At 36.8% G+C, this 19,732-nt stretch overlaps 2 protein-coding genes and 1 pseudogene across 2 annotated transcripts; 2 read left to right on the top strand and 1 right to left on the bottom strand.

Annotated features, from left to right (window-relative positions):
* Positions 1-947: 947 nt before the first annotated feature.
* LOC149035134 (melanocyte-stimulating hormone receptor-like) lies at positions 948-6,641 on the bottom strand. Its single transcript, XM_089191703.1, has one exon. The coding sequence runs from the start codon at positions 6,149-6,151 to the stop codon at positions 5,249-5,251; it is 903 nt and encodes a 300-aa protein (XP_089047829.1). The 5' UTR covers positions 6,152-6,641; the 3' UTR covers positions 948-5,248.
* LOC149035135 (melanocortin receptor 4-like) lies at positions 1,553-2,478 on the top strand (annotated as a pseudogene).
* An 8,289-nt stretch (positions 6,642-14,930) lies between the features above and the next one.
* On the top strand, positions 14,931-17,071 carry LOC113677934 (melanocortin receptor 4). Its single transcript, XM_089191969.1, has one exon. The coding sequence runs from the start codon at positions 15,385-15,387 to the stop codon at positions 16,303-16,305; it is 921 nt and encodes a 306-aa protein (XP_089048095.1). The 5' UTR covers positions 14,931-15,384; the 3' UTR covers positions 16,306-17,071.
* The last annotated feature ends 2,661 nt before the right edge of the window (positions 17,072-19,732 follow it).

Genomic DNA, 19,732 nt, shown 5'->3' with positions numbered 1-19,732 from the left:
AAGAGGAAAGCGAGGCAAAATCATGCCGAAAGTATTTATTATGACAACAAGCCGGGCAATCTATACAATAATAACTATTTGGTGTATTATCACGTTATTCTCTTTTTCAATTCTTTGGTCGGAAAAATATATATAAATATAACCCACAATGCTACAACTATGAATATAATGTGCTTTTTTTTGGATACTCTGTGCCAGGTTTTCTCTTATTTTTCTCGAGATTTTAAAGGGATATAATGTAGTTGGAGTAAATTAAGACTTTCAGTTCATCGGTTGACTCAGAGGGAAAGTTGTTGATAGACAGTACGTTAGGTAAATTTTTACCACATGGCGACGAATTTATTTCCGCGGCAATTTCAGCCGATTAGTATGTACATACGAGCTCTTTAGCGTATTAGTCTATTTTGACTTTGAATAAGGAGTTTGAACTAACTGTGTTTGATAAAAAGAACTTAAACATATTCATGAGAAACTGACAAGCATATTGAAATTAAAACGGTTGAGATGAAACAATGGATATTTGATGGCCAATATGTAGAGGAGAGATCGGCGAACCAGTTGGTTACACAAATAGTGCAAGACGGTCCGATTGGATTGAATTGCTGATATAAAGCATGGCTGGCGAATATATTGATGGAGTCCCGAGACGCAAACTGAACCTTTTCGTTTAATGCGACATCTGGCCAAGTTATCTTTGGCTTATAATTAATTACTATGCATTCATTAGCAAGCGGAGGACTCTATTTCTATTGTTAGTCGGGTTGTCGTCAACACGGTCAAGTGCTGTTAAAAACGACTGGAGTTCGAGGGGAAGAAAGAGGTTATGCTTAAAAGAACAGAAATATGATGAAGAGCACTTGACGGACTGAGTTTACGTTTAATCCATTTCTCTTCAAGATAAAAGCCTCGCTGTTTAAAAAACTGCCGTTCGGAGCTCGGGAATAAGCCAGCAATATAGAAATGGATTGATGGACGAGTTCACGAACACTACAGTAGCCGGAAAGGTCCAGAGAATTATCGAGTTTAGATTATTTATGGCTGAAATAATATGAACAAAAAATGATGGAGTGTTGCATGAAATCATGACGAGGAAATATATGAAAATACTTTTTGCACTCTTTGTTGATTGCCGTATTTGCTGTTTATTTGACCGACGTTGCCTGCATATTCCACGGAATTGTACGCACCCTTATTAATGTGCACTGCGATCTTATTTATGACCTTTTTTATTCATACTAACAAGACCCATTGCTATGATTAAAAGAAATGTGGATCACTTCCTCCAATGCTAAACCGTAAAAACTCAGCAGTTCGCTTTTTGCAACTATCACTCACTTTAACGCACAAATAACGCCATGAATTCATTTGGTTACTTGCAGATACAATTATGGCCTGAATTAGGTGGAAAACACCTTCTCTGACAGGAAACCCAATTTTACTATTAAATAGTATTTGTTTTTTTCCCCAAGGCCATATTCAAATGAGTTATCACTATCCTTCCATCAGATGTTCCATCAAACGCTGAGCAAAACCTTCAATTATTTTCACAATGATGACAAGCAAATTTGAGGCGAACTATTCCAGCAACAAAGAAGCTAACCCCAAGAGTGGTTTTGAGACAGTAGTTACAGAAAACTGCATCCTCAATGCATCTTTGATGTTGCTATCCATCATTGGTAACGCTCTTGTGTTAGTCACCATATTGAGGACACCATCGATTCGTTCACCGTCTGTCATTTTTCTCTGCAATTTGGCTGTTTCAGATCTACTTGTGGGATGGGTGGTACAACCAGCTTATATAGCAGAAAAAATAGTAAGAACCGTCTCAGCTCTACCAAAAGCAGTAAGAGCAATGGGATTTGCTGGGTGCGGTGTTTCTCTTTGGACGATGACAGCCATAACAGTGGATCGTTTCTTAACTCCCCAATATCAACTGCAGTACCCAAATTTAATGACAACAAGCCAGGCAATCTATACAATAGTAACTATTTGGTGTATTATTACCTTATTCTCTTTTTTATTTATTTGGTCGCCGAGTGTTTATCATTATTTTGTTTCAGCTTTTGGTATCACAATTTTCCTTTAAGTGAACTTGTTTGTTTCATCAAGAATCACCTAATTGTTCGTCGGCATCAGTTGCAAATTCACGTTCAACAACAAGCAATTCAACAAAAAGAAAATTCAACTGATACAAATACACAGCAAATACGACAATCAACGTGGAATGCAAAAAATATTTTTATATATTTCCTCGCGATGATTTTATGTTACTCTCCATTTTCAAATGTTGTAATTATTTCAGGTTCTATTAATGTAGATTCAAAAGTTATACCGACTTTCTCATTCATTGTAGTACTCATGAACTCGTTTATCAATCCATTTCTGTATTGTTGGCGTATGACCGAGCTCAGAGAGGCAGTTTTCAAAGAAGCGAGGCTTTTTTCTTGCAGGGAAACGGATGAAGGAGCTCTAACCTAGAACTAAACAAATCTTTGGCAAGGCCTTGTACAAAATCTAAGAGTTCATTAGAAAAAGTTCCCCGATCGTTGTAACCCGCAAATGTATCAATATCTCGTATTCTTGAGTTAAGCAAGAATAGCTTAAGAAAGATTTTGGCCAAAAGCTTAAACGTTAAAGCAAAAAGAAGGAAAGAGGAGAAATGAAATTTAGATCCCCTCGAAGGTAAGAGGGACCTTTGACAATAAAACGGCGAAAGAAACTGATATAAAATTCTGTGTGTCGTGATTTAAATCAGGGTATCGCGATGTTCAATGCTTTTAGCTCCAACATTGTATTGTTCGAGGACAAATTAAGCTTTCAGTGATTAGGAAAAAGGAAACAAGTCTCATTTTGTATACAACAAACGCCTTTCGGAAACACCATCAGTTAAGAGGATTTAAGGCTCACGCCATTCAGTTTAACAATAGGCAAACGGTCAGGATAGTTGACGATTGTCTCAACTATCACGCGCGTTTGAACACGAACTATCATGCATTATTGATTGATGTGGTAGTCCTTTCCCTATATTTATTTGGCCGTGAAATATATATCGCTCTACTTCTGTTGCTTTACTTTTAATTTGCCTTTAAGTTTGTCGCAAATTTGGCAGAGTTTGTCAAGTAACCAAAAAAAATATCACAAATAAGGACTTTATGAACTTGTTGTGGAGCCAGACTGAAAGGGAAGGAAAGTCAATAAATATAACCCACAATGCTACAACTATAGATAGAATATGTTTTTTTAAAACTCTGTGTAAGGTTTTCACTTGATTCTCTAGAGATTTTAAAGGGATGTAATGTAGCTGGGGTAAATTATAGCTTTCAGTTCATCGGCTGACTGAGAGGGAAAGTTGTTGATAGACGGTACGTTAGGTAAATTTTCACCATATGGCGATTAATTTATTACCGCGGCAATTTCAGTCGACCAGTATGTACATGCGAGCTCTTTAGCATATTAAATTAGTCTATTTTGACAATGAATAAGGAGTTTGAGCTGAAGGAGAGGACGTTTAAAATAAATTAGTTTCTTTTATCCCTGCTGTGAATTAGAGAATAAGGTTGACATGTTTCAGTTATGTTTTATTTGTTCGATAAACTGATGAACTGACAAACAAAGACTTTCTTTAAATAAATTTGAGAATGTTTGCTTTTCCCTGTATGACGTGTCGAGAAATTAAGACCTTCAGTTGAGTAGAAAACATCTGTGTTACAAGTTGTTACGAATACTTCCATCCAGACTAGAAGGATCTCAAAATTTTTTCTGCTAATACGTACATGACCTGAAACAATGGTTTTTGTTTACCCAATGGTGGAAAACAAAAGATGCTTTCCACGTACAAAAATAACAGATGAATCTAACTGGTTTGTTTGTAAATTCATTATCGCTCACTGAGAAGTGAGGCAAACACGAACTAGTAAAATTTAACTCAAATGTGTCTCCTCTAATAGCGAGGATAAAAGAAGCTACCCTAAACTACCCCTACACTAAACCTCTTCTTCTTTGTTATAAAATTATTCTTTAAAAAGAAAGCTCGATCAATATGCCAATGAACTCACACAGTGCATTTCGACTGGCAGAAATCGGCGTGAAAATGAATTCATTACCATGTGGTACCTTATGAAATATCCTTCGACGACTTTGGCTTTTAGTTAAACAAAGAGCTAAGTCTTCTATTTGACCTGGCAATCGTGCGGTAATTAAAAAAAATAATAATGATAATAAATAAGGAAAACGTGAGGCAAAAAATCATGCAGAAAGTATTTAAGAAACACAATACGCAAAGTTAAAATGTTGTGGGCTTTAATCCGTAACAACTTCATTTTGTTTAAAAATCCATTAATCCATGGCTGGCGAATGTATTGATGGAGTCCCGAGACGCAAACTGAACGTCTTCATTTTATGCGACATCTCGCCAAGTCATCTTTGGCTTAGTTACTATGCATTCATTAACAAGCGGAGGATTTATCTCTATTGTAAGTCAGGTTGTCATCAGCATGGTCAGGCGCACTGGAGTTCGAGGGAAGATAGCGGTTATGCTTAAAAGAACAGAAATATGATGAAGAGCAGTTGAAGGATTGAGTTTGCGAATGAATATCAATCTTCTATTGTCGATATCTAGATTTTTTGAGTGTTTGTTTTAAATGTTTAATAACTAGACATGATGAATGAGGTGCTGGCCAACTGCGTTGATGAGCATCATGGGTTTCTCCCATACGAACCAAAATCAAAACTGCAATTTTCACGCAAAGGAAATCCTTAATGAAACTGGTTATCCACAGTTAAACTGGGGAGAGTCAGGATTAGTTCTTATAACTGATTTTTTTTTAGACCTTATCAAGGTATTTGATGCAGGCTTTACAAGTGTGACATTTATGTTTAGTATATAATATTAAAAAAGTTGTCCTCTCACAATAACATTTAGAGCTAAAAGTGTTGGAAATTAGTGCACCTTCATATAATTAAATTGCAGAAAATTCATTTGTTACTTTCCCTTTCCAAAATCCATGCTCACCCTCATTGTCTATGGGAACTATAATTCGCCGCATTTCTTTTCCTTCTTTCTTTTTCGGTTTTGTACATGCAGATCTTCGGCTAAAACGGGAAGGATCACCTGATGGTTGATCAACGCGAAAACACGAATTGAAATATCTTATGATGTCATAGCCTTAAGAGTCACAATGATAAGAGAACTTTGTTTCTACAATACATTTAGATTTTGTACAATGACTTGTCTCTAGGTTGAAGCGCTTTAATCCATTTCTCTACAAGATAAAAGACTTGCTGTTTTAAAAACTGCCGTTCGGAGCCCGGGAATACGCCAGCAATATAGAAATGGATTGATAGACGAGTTCACGAACATTACAGTAACCGGAAAGGTCCGGAGAACTATCGAGTTTAAATTATTAATGGCTGAAATAATATAAACAAAAAACCATGGAGTGTAGCATAAAATCATGACGAGGAAATATATGAAGATATTTTTCGCACTCTTTGTTGATTGTCGTATTTGCTGTTTATTTGTATCAGTTGAATTTTCCACTGCTTGTTGTTGAACGTGAATTTGCACCTGATGCCGGCGAACAATTCGGTAAATCTTGATGAAACAAACCAAGCAAACTAAAAGGCAAATTGTGATACAAAAAGCTCCAAGAAAATAATAAATACGCGGCGACCAAAGAACTGAAAAAGAGAATAACGTGGTGATACACCAAATAGTTACTATTGTATAGATTGCCCGGCTTGTTGTCATTAAATTTGGGTACTGCAGGTGATAGTGGAGAGCTAAGAAACGATCCACTGTTATGGCTGTCATTGTCGAGAGAGAGACACCGCACCCAGCAAATCCCATTCCTCTTACTGCTTCTTGTAGTTTTGGAACAGTTTTTACCATTTGTTCTACTATATAAACTGGTTGTACCACCAATCCCACAAGAAGATCTGAAACAGCCAAATTGCAGAGAAAAATGACGGAAGGTGAACGAAGCGATGGCGTCTTCAATATGGCGACTAACACAAGAGCGTTACCAATGATGGATAGCAACATCAAAGGTGCATTAAGGATGCAGTTTGCAATTCGCATTGTCTCAAAACCAATTTTATGGTTAGCTGATGAGTTACTGGAATAGTTTGCTTCAAATTTGCTTGTAATCATTGTGCGTTTTAACCTTCTCTTTGCACGGATTGGAGATAATCAAAAGAGTAAAAAATAGAAAAGTGACACCATACAATGCTGTTTATATTAGATAGCAAATAAATTAGGTGGCAAATAAATTAGGTAGCAAATAAATTAGATGGGAAATAAACAAATGAACTTAAAAAAAAAACTGAAAGAAAAAAGTGGGGTGGGTGCAGAATTTTGACTTCAGTCTTAACTTTTGTATTCCGTGAAAATATCGCAGCATTTATAAGTGCACAAGTCCGAGCGGACTTACACGTATCGTAATTCTTGGGCAACGTCGGTGATTAACTCGCCAGAAAACGGAAGGAGACAGTCAAAACAAAGAAAACATAAAATCTTCTTGTTGGTTTGGTGTGCCAAAAACACATTCGGCTTTCTTTACTGGCTCTCGAAATAAATAATTCAGTCTTGATTCTTACCAAAGCGAAATATTTTGTTATATGATAAACCCTTATTGACCAAGCTTTTTCGGTCAAGATAGCCTCTTTTTTTTTTTCTGTTTTAAGGGTCTTCGACTTCGTCTCAGTCCTAAAAAACGTAAAGAAAGAGTTTCTTTTACTTTATCGAGATTTTGGGGGGATGTGATGTAGCTTTCAGTTCATCGGCTGACTGAGAGGGAAAGTTGTTGATAGACAGTACGTGAGGTAAATTTTCACCACATGGCGATGTATTTAATTCCGCGGCAATTTTAGCCGACCACTATGTACATCGAGCTCTTTAGCATATTTAATTCGTCTATTTTAAAAAGGAATGAGGAGTTTGCGGCTTCTTTTATCCATGCTGTTAATTAGAAAATATGGGTGACACATTTAAGGTATATTTTCTTTGCTCGTGTTTGGCCTCTATCGATAAACTGATGAAATGACACATGAAGGCTTGTTTTACATAAAGTAAGTAATGTTTGCTCTTTCCTGCGTCGTGTGTCGAGATATCAAGACCCTCAGTAACGTAAAAAACATCTGTTATAAGGAGTTAAAAAATTAATACTAAGGCAGATGATCTCGAATACTTCCATCCAGACCAGAAGGATCTTAAAATGTTTTTGTACCCAAACATGGAAAACAAAAGATGCTATTCACGTACAGAAATAACAGATGAATCTAGTTGATTTTTTTACAAGTGTTTGTTTGTAAATTCATGATCACTTAATCGAGAGAGAAGCCAAACACGAACTAGTAAAATTTAACATAAATGTCACCTTATGTCTTTAATGAATAGCGAGGATGAAAGAAGCTACTCTACTCTAAACCTCTTCTAATTTGTTTTAAAATTCTTCTTTGAACGTAAAAAAAGCTCGATGAATATGGCAGTGAACTCGCATAGAATATTCCAACTGGCAGAAATCGGCTCGAAAATGAATTCATTACCATGTAGTGACACTTTATCTTATGAGAAAAGAGAAGGTAAAATCATGCAGAAAGTATTTAAGAAACACAGTATGCAAAGCTATGTTGTGGGCGTTTTGGTTAAAAATCTATTAATTTTCGTACAATTATTCCAATAATACTCTTTTTTGTTCCCAGCCATAACTGTGTTGGGTAAAAAAAGCTTGAACATATTCATGAGAAACTGACAAGCGTATTGAGATTAAAACGGTTGAAACGAAGCAATGGATATTTGATGGCCAATCAGTTACGTAGAGGAGAGATCGGCGAGCCAGTTGAATTGGTTGCGCAAATAGTGTAGGACGGTCCGACTGGGTTAAATTGCTGAAATAAAACATAGCTGGCGAATTTATTGATGGATTCCCGAGACACAAACTGAACCGTTTCGTTTTACACAACATCTGGCCAAGTTATCTCTGGCTTAATTACTATTCATTCATTAACAAGCAGAGGACTCTATCTCTATTGCAAGTCAGGTTGTCGTCAATATGGTCAGGCGCACTGGAGTTATAGGGAAGATAGAGGTTATGCTTAAAAGAACAGAAATATGATAAAGAGCACTTGACGGACTGAGTTTGCGAATGAATATCAATCTTCTATTGTCGATATCTAGACTTTTTGAATGTTTGTTTTAAATGTTAGATAATTAGACATGACGAATGATGTGCTGGCCAGCTGCGTTTATGAGCAGCGTGTGTTTCTCCTATACGAACACAAATTAAAACTGCAAAGGACATCCCTAATTAAACTGGTTATCCACAGTTAAACTGGGAAGTGTCAGCATTAGTTCTTATAACCTTTTTTTTTGCAACGATAAGAGATCCTTAGACCAGCTTTGTATTCGCTGATCTATTTGATATCCTTGTATTTTCGGTGGTGACGGCCGCCCCATAGGTAATGATTACTCATTTGAGTATTGCCTTAGGTAAAAAAACAAATATTATTTCATATTCAAATTGGGCCTGCTGTCAACGAAGGTGTTTTCCACCCTATTAAAGGCCATAATTGCAACCGGGGCCTTATGCGCCGATGAAATCGAAGCTTCAACATCCCCCCTCGGGCAACCCACAGGCATTTGACTATCGTTTGTACCCTTGGGGTGGGAAATTTGAACCTCGTCTGGGTTCAAGTGGGGCGGGTAAACCAGGGGAACATTTTTGTTTTTGGTATAAATTGGAGAGTCTACTGTCGTGAGCAAATGGCTTTGAAGAAAATTTTCACATGGTAGAATAATGCTTACGAGCAAAAGACCAAACTGTGAAAGCAGAAACTAATACCTGCCTTTTTCTAAATTCTACAACATTCGTTGATCACTCATATTTTTCTATTTAAAAATTGTGCCCGGTTGGGACAATTGAACGCAATTTTTTCCGGGTGGGGTGGGAGGGAGGGGGGGGGGGGGGCGAGAATTTTAACGAACCAATCTTCAAAAGTTCAAAATGCGCGGGTAGTTGCCGGGGGAAGATTGAAGCTTGTAATTGATGGACACATAATTGATAAGAATGAGTAAGGCCGTGTGTAAGATCGTAGCGCACGATGGGAAGGGTAAGTGCAATACAATTGAATATATACTGTATTCTGATTGGCTGTATTTTCTATGGTAAGAGTGGTCTTTCTAGTTGGCTGTATTTCACTGTACGGCCCGCTCAGTTCAAAAGTTTACTTTGATCGCCAAATTGTCTCTTGAAAAATTTGAAACACATTAAAAGGGCAAGTACGCAATGAAGAGAAAGAACAACTCAAAAGTAGGCATACCAGACTTTTGAGTTGGTTTCTTGGAGATTTTGGGGGAAGACGAAGGGATGAATGGGAAAGACGAATACGACTAAGACAAGTCGAGTCGAGAGCTAGATAATTTCATCGCCACCGAAAGGTTGTCGAACACTGTGAAAAATACGAGTAATTAGGCAACTGAGAAATAGCATTAATTTTTTTGGAGTTAGCGCAGTTTACCGAAGAAAAGGAAGTATATCACTTTTGTTTATGATTTATAGCTTTGTTATTTTCTGATCACCGGCAAAGATCTTAAGTTCCTTTTATTCATTTTTATCTTCCTATGTTAAATAATGATAGGCATTTCTTTATTTCATTTTTGGTATTTGCAGGCATAATTAATCCCGTGTACTAGTAAAACTTTCATCGACTAATCAAATCAACTTTGAAGTGCTTAATGCCGTCAACTCAAAAAAAAAAGTCAATTATGGTGTCCCTCAGGGAACTAGTAAAGGACTTTTAGTGTTCTCATTGTATATCAATGACCTGCCAAATTGCTTGCATTTTTCACAACCTAGAATGTATGCAGATGACAGCCTAACCTTTAAAACTATCGTTGACTGTCTTTAATGACTGATTTTACTAGGATATACACATCGCTATCAGCTAATAAACTGACCCTCAACTTAACGAAAACCGAGTTTAGATTAAGTGTGTCCAGCCAGAGGTCCAGAAATTCCATCTTGCGTGATAAACAACCATCTAGTGATGCATGTTTCATCTGCCAAGTTAGTTGGGGTTCTTGTTGACTAAAACTTAAACTGGGAATGTCACATACAGAGTATTTGTAAAAAGATTGCTTCTGTTTTGGGTGAAAATCAATGATGGCATCTTATGCCTTTTAATGTTTTGTTAGTTGTGTAGAATAATAGTTAAATTCGAAAACATTTCCATTATTGTAATGTTGTTTGAGGAAACTGTGGTGTTGGCCTTTCTGAATGAGCTGCAGAAGCTCCAGAATCGTGCAGCTTGTTATTTGGAAGCATGTCCAGGATTGTATTTCGCTATGGTCATTTGAACAAGCACTTTCAGATTTTGGAAAACCCTCACTTTCAAAAAAGAGGCCAAGTGTGATATATTTTTGTTACAATGATTTTTAGTTACAACAAGATTGAAATCGGTTTCACACCAAAAAGCAAATAGGATTTGAGCAAATGACCCCAGCCTCGTGGGTACCCCTTTAACAATTTGAGTACATATTCGCTGATTGATACAGATAGGCTTATTTTAATTATTAATGATTAATACACTTGTGTTACATAAACTCGCGAACAATACATTCTTAACAACACACGACTTAAAAATATCATTCAAAATACCTCAATTGCTCTCCAACACATTATTAATACTTTACCTACGACAGAGATCATTACGCCAAAGGTCACAAATCATTTATAATACTTGAGTTACCATGAAGCCATAATCAATTCATTAAAGGCTCATTTCCAACTTTGATGCAACGCGCGCCGCGACCCAATTTCCTGTCACACGAAATTCCCAGATCACTGAAAACCTTCTAAAATCGTCCTTCTCAAGAGCCACCCTGGACATATAGTCAACTGTTTTACGGTAAATATATTCGCCGTTCGTCATTTTACAGTTTCCTTACAGTGTTTTGAATTTTGTCCAGAAGTGCCACGCTTGGATCTCTTCGCACTCTGAAATGATTACCAACTAAAGAAACTCTTGATTGTTAAATTCTCTTTACCAGTACCATAGGAAATTTAAAGAGAACATTGTGGAGAAAATATATTCTAATGTGAGGTTGTAAAGGGTTAGTCCCATTGGTGTAATTAGTTTATCACAATTAAGAATGCTTGCCATAAATATTTCAAATTTTGAGAAATGTATTTGTACGTTTAGTACTTTATCAAGATGCAAATGAAAAGTTCATATTTTAAACATGTAAATATATGCGATTATTGGTGAATTTCGTCCGTTTAAGTGTATGGGTATATTAAGGAGTTTATCACTAAACGATTTTGTTGTTATTTATGTATATTTATTTCAGCTGTTAAAGCGTTTGTATGGAGGTGGGGTACCCCATTAAGGTTAGGTAACTGATCTAGCCATGGTCGAAAAATACCCCACCTTTAACCCTTTAACTCCCACAAGTGATTAAAATGTAACTTCTCCCTGTAACATCCAGACATTATCCAGCCAAACATCTTATCAGGTAAAAGTTAGTAGTCTTGATCAAACACCAAAGTCTCATGACTTTTTTACAAGGGAATGTGTAGCAGCTATAGGGGAGAATTAACAATCAGATGGAGAACAGAGTCGGCGAAAAGGACAACGTTCAAATTTTTTCACTTTCTGGAGGCGCTTGAGGATTCTAAATGAAGATGAAATATTTCCAATAGAAATTGGTATTTTTCAAAGAGAAATATGGAAAAATATCAGACTGCGGGACGTTTAGTTATTCGAAGATCGTGTCCGGTAGTGTCCGATGAAAATTTCTTAGTGTGACGTTTGAATCTCTTCGCATTCTGTGTACAAGGTCAGCGAAACGGACAACTTTGGAATTTTTTCACTTTCTAGAATCGCTTTAGGATTGTAAATGAAGGTAGAATATTTTCTAACGAAAAATTGGTATATTTCAAAGAGAAATATGGAGTTATTTGAGGACCGTGTCCAGCCGTGTTATTGAAAAGTTTTCAGGTGTCAAGCGTTTGGATGACTCCGTACTCTGTATACAGGGTTAGCGGAAAACATCAAGTTCGAAATTTCAGGCTGCCTAGAAGCGTTTGAGGATTATAAATAAAAGTAGAACATTTTCTTATAATGTTTTTTAGATTTCGAAGAGAAATATGGAAAAATATCGGACTGCCTGACGTTTAATTATGTTAAGTTTAGTCACTTTAGTCAACAACCCTGACCACTCTTTCAAGCGCAAGCTCCTCTCCAGGGGCAGGAGACTTCAACTGACCCTTTGTCCTATTTAATAAGGATGGCAAACTTTAATTAAAAAAAATTAATGAATGAATGAAAACGTGGCGGATCAACATTTTCACCTTCTCCGAAATACTCGCAAGGATTTTCGTGTTCCCCTTTAGCAACAACCCATCCATAAGCGTTTACTTCTTCGGAATCTACAAAACGAATGGATTCATCTGATTCCATTCAGGATTAAAACGTATAGAACTGTTTTAGACAGAATTCTTTTGACAAGCTCTTCAAATTCTTCGGAGGAAACGCAGAAGGTATTTTGAGACGTGACAAGTTAAAAATAACTGACCAATCAGAGGCGCTGTTGAAACAAAAGCGGTGGTTCAAAGCAAAAACAAACGACCGCGTTGCATCAAGTTTGGAAATGGGCCTTTAATTTTTACTACCCTCTTCTCTTTTCATTCCTTTTCTATCATTGTATTTGTTTTACTTACAATAATCCTTGAGTTGAGTATAGTAGGAAGGTATAAACAGAAACATAAACAGACGTATACATTTCTATAATTTAGCTTTCTCGATTCAATCTTGGAGCGAGTATGAAAAGTCCATGAAATTCCTGCCTTTAGAAGCCTTTTTTGTTCCTCATTGTCAATATCAACACTACGTTTGGTTGGTTATCGAGATCATTTTCACCAAGGCTCTTACTTTGTAAAGCAAGGACCTGAGACAATAAGGTAAGTATTGAATTCTTACGTATACGTTGCAAGGAACATTATTTTTTTTTCTTGCCATAAATATTAATGAAAGCTGTGTTGGAACGATGTTTGTTCTGCGGCGTTTTGTAATAACGACGCATTTTGCTACACAGAATTATTCTACAGATTGGATATTTGCGGTCTCTCTCCTCTAAATTACTATTTGTCAATCATCAGTTATGCTTTTTAAAGAAGAAAAGGACATATTGCTCAAACAGTTATTGAAAAATTGGACCGAGACTCAGGAATATCTCAGAAGAACATAGTGCGGTATTCTACTATAATCGTTTGCATTACTTTCGCACAGTACAGAACAATTTTGAGGCAAAGTCAGGGTTCAAATCATTACAATTTGTGTCAAGATATTGTCACAAAAAGTGCATAGACTAACGGTTATTACGAAACGCTACAGCCCTTACTATAAAATGTGTAGCTCGCTTTTGTTACAAAATGCTACAATACCTATTACAAAATCCGTAAAGCTATTATGAAAGGCCGCAACCTTCATTATAAATTCGTAGACTATTACAAAATACGTTATTACAGAATACCGCAGAGCAATGCAAGCAACCCAATTCACAAATACACAATTTCCTATCGTCTTTTCGGACATCTTGAACGATTTTTGCGATTACTCTTCTTTGTCCGGACGTTGTCAGGGAACCTGAGCTTGATAACATGGCGGCAGCAGTCCTAAGGGTCACCAATCGTCAATGATTTGTAATGACTAGTTGTCATTAACGCTGTGGATAGCAGGTGATGGTGGAGGGCTAAGAACCGATCCCCAGCTGTGGCTGTCATAGTGAATAGAGAAGCACCACTTGCAATAAAAGACATTGTTCTTGATGCGTTAAGCACTGAATGATTTCTTTCGAAGAAAGCAGCAAGGTACAGTGATTGAACTACCACGCCAACGAGAAGGTCAGACAGAGTCAAACTGCACAGCAAAAATTTGCTTGGCGAATGGATCGAAGGCGTTCTTAATACGGCGACGAGCATCAAAATCAAAAATGAATCAGCCATTCTTGCTCCTCTCACCTTCTTCACTTGAATTTTTAACACTGTCTTCTTACCTCACTGCTCTTAAATGGAGCTGGCTCAGAGCGTCAGCAAGCTCTTTTGACGTATAAGCTGTATTTCCACCTGCCCTCTTTTATTCGCGAAGGTCCTCGTTTAAAGTGAATTCAAATTGATGGCCAAAAACTTATCTTTTGTGAGTGCTAGGAAGATCCTCTTTACATTATAATGGGTATTGGTCCGTCAGTAACAATATCCGTTATAATATATTCAGTATAGTAAATTCAAAGCAACATCATGCAGAAATTATTTAAGAAACACATTATGAAAAGTTATAATGTTGTGGGCTTTTATACATAACGACTTCATTTTGGTTAAAAATCCATTAATTTTTACACAATTTGTTGAAGTCATGATTCTGATAATACTCTTTTCGTTCCCAGCCATAACTGTTTTGGATGAAAAAAGCTTCAACATATTCATGAGAAACTGGCAAGCATATTGAAATTGAAACGGTTGAGATGAAGCATTGGATATTTGATGGCTAATTAAGTAGAGGAGAGGTCGGCGAACCAGTTGAATTGGTTGCGCAAATAGTGCAAGACTGGGTTAAAGTGCTAATATAAAGCATGGTGGGCGAATTTATTGATGGAGTCCCGAGACGCAAACTGAACCTCTTCGTTTTATGCGACATTATGTTCATGAACGCTGCAGTAGCCGAAAGGTCCAGAGAATTATCGACTTTATATTATTAATAGCTGAAATAACGTAAACAAAAAATGATGGAGTTTAACATAAAATTATGACGAGGAAATATATGAAAATATTTTTTGCACTCTTAGTTGATTGTCGTATGTGATGGTTGTTTGTATCACTTGAGTGTTTTACTGCTTCTTGTTGAACGTGAATTTGCAACTTATGCCGACGAAAAATTTGAAATACAATCTTCAAATTATACCATAGAATCTACAGTCAAACAGAAAACAGGAAATCAATGCATACTCCAAGGAATTGCACCCACCCTTTTCAATGTGCGCTGCGATCTTATTCATGACCTTTTTTTATTCATATTATCAAGGCCTATCTGCTATGATTAAAAGAAATGCGGATCACTTCCTCCAATGCTAAACCATAATAACTCAGCAGTTAGCGTTTTGCAACTATCACTCACTTTAACGCACAAATAACGCCGTGAATTCATTAGGTTACTTGCAGATGCAATTATGGCCTAAATTAGGTGGAAAACACCTTCTCTGACAGGAGGCCTAATTTGAATCGAAAATAATGTTTGTTTTTTTCCCTAAGGCCATATTCAAATGAGTAATTTCATTATCCTTCCATCAGATATTCCATCAAACGCTGAACAAAATCTTTAATTATTTTCACAATGATGACAAGCAAATTTGAAGCGAACTATTCCAGCAACACAGATGCTAACCCCAAGAGTGGTTTTGAGACAATAGTTATGGCAAACTGCATCCTCAATGCACCTTTGATGTTGTTATCCATCCTTGGTAACGCTCTTGTGTTAGTCGCCATATTGAGGACGCCATCGATTCATTCACCTTCTGTCATTTTTCTCTGCAATTTGGCTGTTACAGATCTTCTTGTGGGATTGGTGGTACAACCAGCTTATATAGCACAACAAATTGTAAGAACCGTCTCAGCACTACAAGAGGCAGTAACAGCAATGGGATTTGCTGGGTGCGGTGTTTCTCTTTGGACGATGACAGCCATAACAGTGGATCGTTTCTTAGCTCTCCATTGTCACCTGCAGTACCCAAATTTAAGGACAACAAGCCGGGCAATCTATACAATAGTAACTATTTGGTGTATTATCATGTTATTCACTTTTTCATTTATTTGGTCGCCGAGTATTTATCATTATTTTGTTGCAACTTTTGGTATCACAATTTGCCTTTTAGTTAACTTGGTTTGTTTCATCAAGATTTACCGAATTGTTCGTCGGCATCAGTTGCAAATTCATGTTCAACAACAAGCAGTGGAAAATTCAACTGATACGAATAAACAGCAAATACGACAATCAACGAGGAAAGCAAAAAATATTTTTATATATTTCATCGCGATGATTTTATGTTATTCTCCATTTTCAATTGCTGTATTTATTTCAGGTTTTACTAGTATAGATTTAAAAGTTGTAGCGACTTTCTCACTCACTGTAGTACTCATGAACTCGTCTATCAATCCATTTTTGTTTTGTTGGCGCATGACCGAGCTCAGAGTGGCGGTTTTTAAAACAGTGAAGCTTTTTTCTTGTAGAGAAACGGATGAGAGAGTTCTAACCTAGAACTAAATCGAAACAAATCTTTCGCAAGGTCTTGTACAAAATCTAAGGGTTCATTAAAAACAAAGTTCCCCGATCGTTGTCACCCGCACAAGTATCAATATCTCGTATTCTTGAGTTAACCTAGAAAAGAGTGGTCCTTAAGAAAGATTTTGGCTGAAAGTCTTCACTTAAAGTAAAAAGAAGGAAAGAGGAGATATGAAATTTAAATCCCGTCGAAGATAAGAGGGACCTTTGATAATAAAACGGCGAAAGAAACTAATATAAAATTCCATGTGTTATGGTTAAATTAGGGTATAGCGATGTTCAATGCTTTTAGCTCTAACATTGTATTGTTCGAGGACAAATTAAGCTTTCAATGGTTAGGAAAAAGGAAAAAAGTCATATATGGTATACAACAAACGTCTTATAGAAGCACCATCAGTTTAAGAGATTTAAGGCTAACACCATTTTTACAATAGGCAAATGGTCACGATAGTTGATGATTGTCTCAACTATGAAGCGTTTGAACACGAACTATTATGCAGTATAATCAATTAATGTGATACTCTTTTTTCTATATTTATTTGGCCGTGAAATAAATATCACTCTACCTCTGTTGCTTTATTTTTAATTTGCCTTTGAGTTTGTCGTGAATTTGGCAGAGTTTGTCAAGTTAATTGATCCAAAAAGATGTCACGAATAAGGACTTTATGAACTTGTTGTGGAGCCAGACTGTAATTTGAATGGGAAGGAAAGTTAATAAATATAGCCCACAATGCTACAACTATGAATGTTATATGTTTTTTTTTAATACTCTTTGCAAGGTTTTCTCTCATTTTTCTCGAGATTTTAAAGGGATATAATGTAGCTGAGCTAAATGAAAACTTTCAGTTCATCGGTTGACTGAGAGGGAAAGTTGTTGATAGACACTATGTTAGGTAAATTTTCACCACATGGCGACAAATTTATTTCCGCGGCAATTTCAGCTGACCAGTATGTACATGCGAGCTCTTTAGCATATTCGATTAGTCTCTTTTGACATTAAATGAGGAGTTTGAGCTGAAGGAGAGGACGTTTAAAGTAAATTGGTTTCTTTTATCCATGCTGTTAATAGAGAAATGGGTGACACATTCAAGTTATATTTTATTTGTTCGTGTTTGGCCTCTATTGATAAACTGATGAACTGTGACACGAAGGCTTGTTTTAAATAAAGTGAATAATAAAGTAAGACGTGTAAATCAATCGAGGTATGCTACGGTAATTTAGTTTTCCGAGCTTTCATCAGGAAAAGTGAATGATCTTTGCTTTTCCCTTTGTCGTGTGTCGAGACATTAAGACCCTCAGTAACGTAAAAAACATCTGTTTTAAGCAGTTGAAAATTAAAACTAAGGCAAATGATCTGGAATACTTCCATTCAGACTAGAAGGATGTTAAAATGCTTTTTCACCCAAACATAGAAAACAGAAGATGCTATTCACGTACGGAAATAACAGATGAATCTAATTGATTTCTTAACGTGTTTTTGTTTGGAAATGGTTTTATGCTACTCTGGTTTACAGATTTAATGAATGTAACCGAAGAAGTTACAATTTATAGACCCAACGTTTCGACACTTCTAGTGCCTTCACATGGGTGATCTAAACGCTGCAATAAGAGGTCCTCTTATACGATCACTAAGTAGCTGCCTTTTTTCTGACGAGGTGTAAATAGACGTCAGAAGTAGGCCGCCATCATCACGATTTAAAGGAGCGTGGGTTGAGTTGATATACCAAGCTTCTAAACAAAGGCGCTAGTGGTAATGCCGATTAGTGGTGAGAATTTTAGACTTATCCCACCCAATTGTATGGTTAGTTAGGCATGTGTGCTCCGATAAAGCTAAATTTTTTTTTTTGCCAAAGAAAACCGCTTTTTGATGCTCTTTGAAACGTGTACCATACTAACGTTTGGTCTGTCCGATGTATTCACAGTCGTTGCAAGGAATGGAATAACTGGCGTCTGTTCGTTGTTCTTTCGTGACAGGACCCTTAGGTTTGGCAAAAATATGCCCCAAAGTATGCAAAGGTTTTTAGCAACTTTAACGTTGTAGCTATTCATAATTCTCTTGCTGGGTTCCGTAAAAACCCCGAATGTAAGGAATAACAGCAAAACCAGTCGCTGGTTCCCTTTCATCAGGAGTGCTAGTAGTTGTAACTGGTTTTTGGCAGTTTCGGGGAAAAGTTTTTGTATAGCCATTCGCCTTTAAGACATTAGAATCATATTTCCTCTCCCCAGCCTTCGAATCGAGTGAAGATGGTAGACAGTCAGCCCTCCTGAGTAAAGTTTTGGCTACAGACTTTTTATGGCAAATTGGGTGTAGGTAGGTTTACGATAGACACTTTTCTCTAAATTCCCCTGAACACATCTGGATACATTTAAATCAAGAAAGGGTAAATGTCTATCCTTTTCACGCTCAAGGGTGAATTGGATGGACTGCCCTACTGAATTCAAATGCGATAGGATGCGCTCCGCTTCATTTCCGGATACCGCAGAAACAACATCATGTCATCGATATAACGTTTCCAGAAAAAGGGTTTAACCAGTGGCGAAATCCCTTTGTTCCACGTCTTCCATTACCATGTTGGCAATGACAGCAGAGACGGGCGAACCCATAGCTGTACCAAAAACCTGTTGATAGTATATGCCGTTGTATGCAAATTGCGTGGTTTTGAGGCAAAAAGACAGCAGATGAATAAGATCCCCAACAGGCAAAGAGGTTCTTTGTCCTAAGGAGGCATCTTCTCTAAGTCTCTCCTCCGCAACCTCGACGGCAAGAGCAACTGGGTTTTTTTAGTGAAGAACGAAACAACGTCGAAAGATACTAATTCTTTACCAGCGTTAAGAGTCTTATCTCTTGTGAAATCTACATCTATGTGGAAATCTATGTTTTTGTTTGTAAATTCATTATCACTTAATCGAGAGAGAAGCCAAACAAGCATTAGTAAAATTTAATTTAAATGTCTCACCTTATGTCTTCAATTGATAGCGAGAATAAAAGAAGCTATTCTACTCTAGACCTCTTCTACTTTGTTTAAAATTCTTCTTTGAACGTAAAGAAAAGCTCGAAAAATATGCCAATGAACTACGGGCTCGTGCAATTTTGTTGGTCTTTGAAAAAATTTATACAGAATTATTCCACTGATTGGATGTTTATAGTTTCTCCCTTCTAAATCATTATTTGTCAATCGTCAGTTTTACGTTTTAAATAAGATAAGGATACATTGCTCAGACAGTTTCTACAAATCGGACCGAGACTCAGAAATATCTAGGAAGAGCATAGTGCGATATTCGACTACATAATCGTTTGCATTCTTTCGCACAGTACAGAACATGTTTGCGGCAAAGTCACGGTTCAAATCATTACAATTTGTGTCAAGTTATGGTTACAAATTACATAGACCAACGATTATTA

The sequence above is a fragment of the Pocillopora damicornis genome, chromosome 13 (genome assembly GCF_964200805.1).
Source record: "Pocillopora damicornis chromosome 13, jaPocDami1.2, whole genome shotgun sequence".
NCBI classification, from domain to species: Eukaryota; Metazoa; Cnidaria; class Anthozoa; order Scleractinia; family Pocilloporidae; genus Pocillopora; species Pocillopora damicornis.
This window is presented reverse-complemented; position numbering and strand designations above follow the sequence as displayed.

What these genes read in the sequence shown, in the direction of transcription:
- LOC149035134 (XM_089191703.1), bottom strand. Translation starts at nt 6,151, where the DNA reads ATGATTACAAGCAAATTTGAAGCAAACTATTCCAGTAACTCATCAGCT.
- LOC113677934 (XM_089191969.1), top strand. Translation starts at nt 15,385, where the DNA reads ATGATGACAAGCAAATTTGAAGCGAACTATTCCAGCAACACAGATGCT.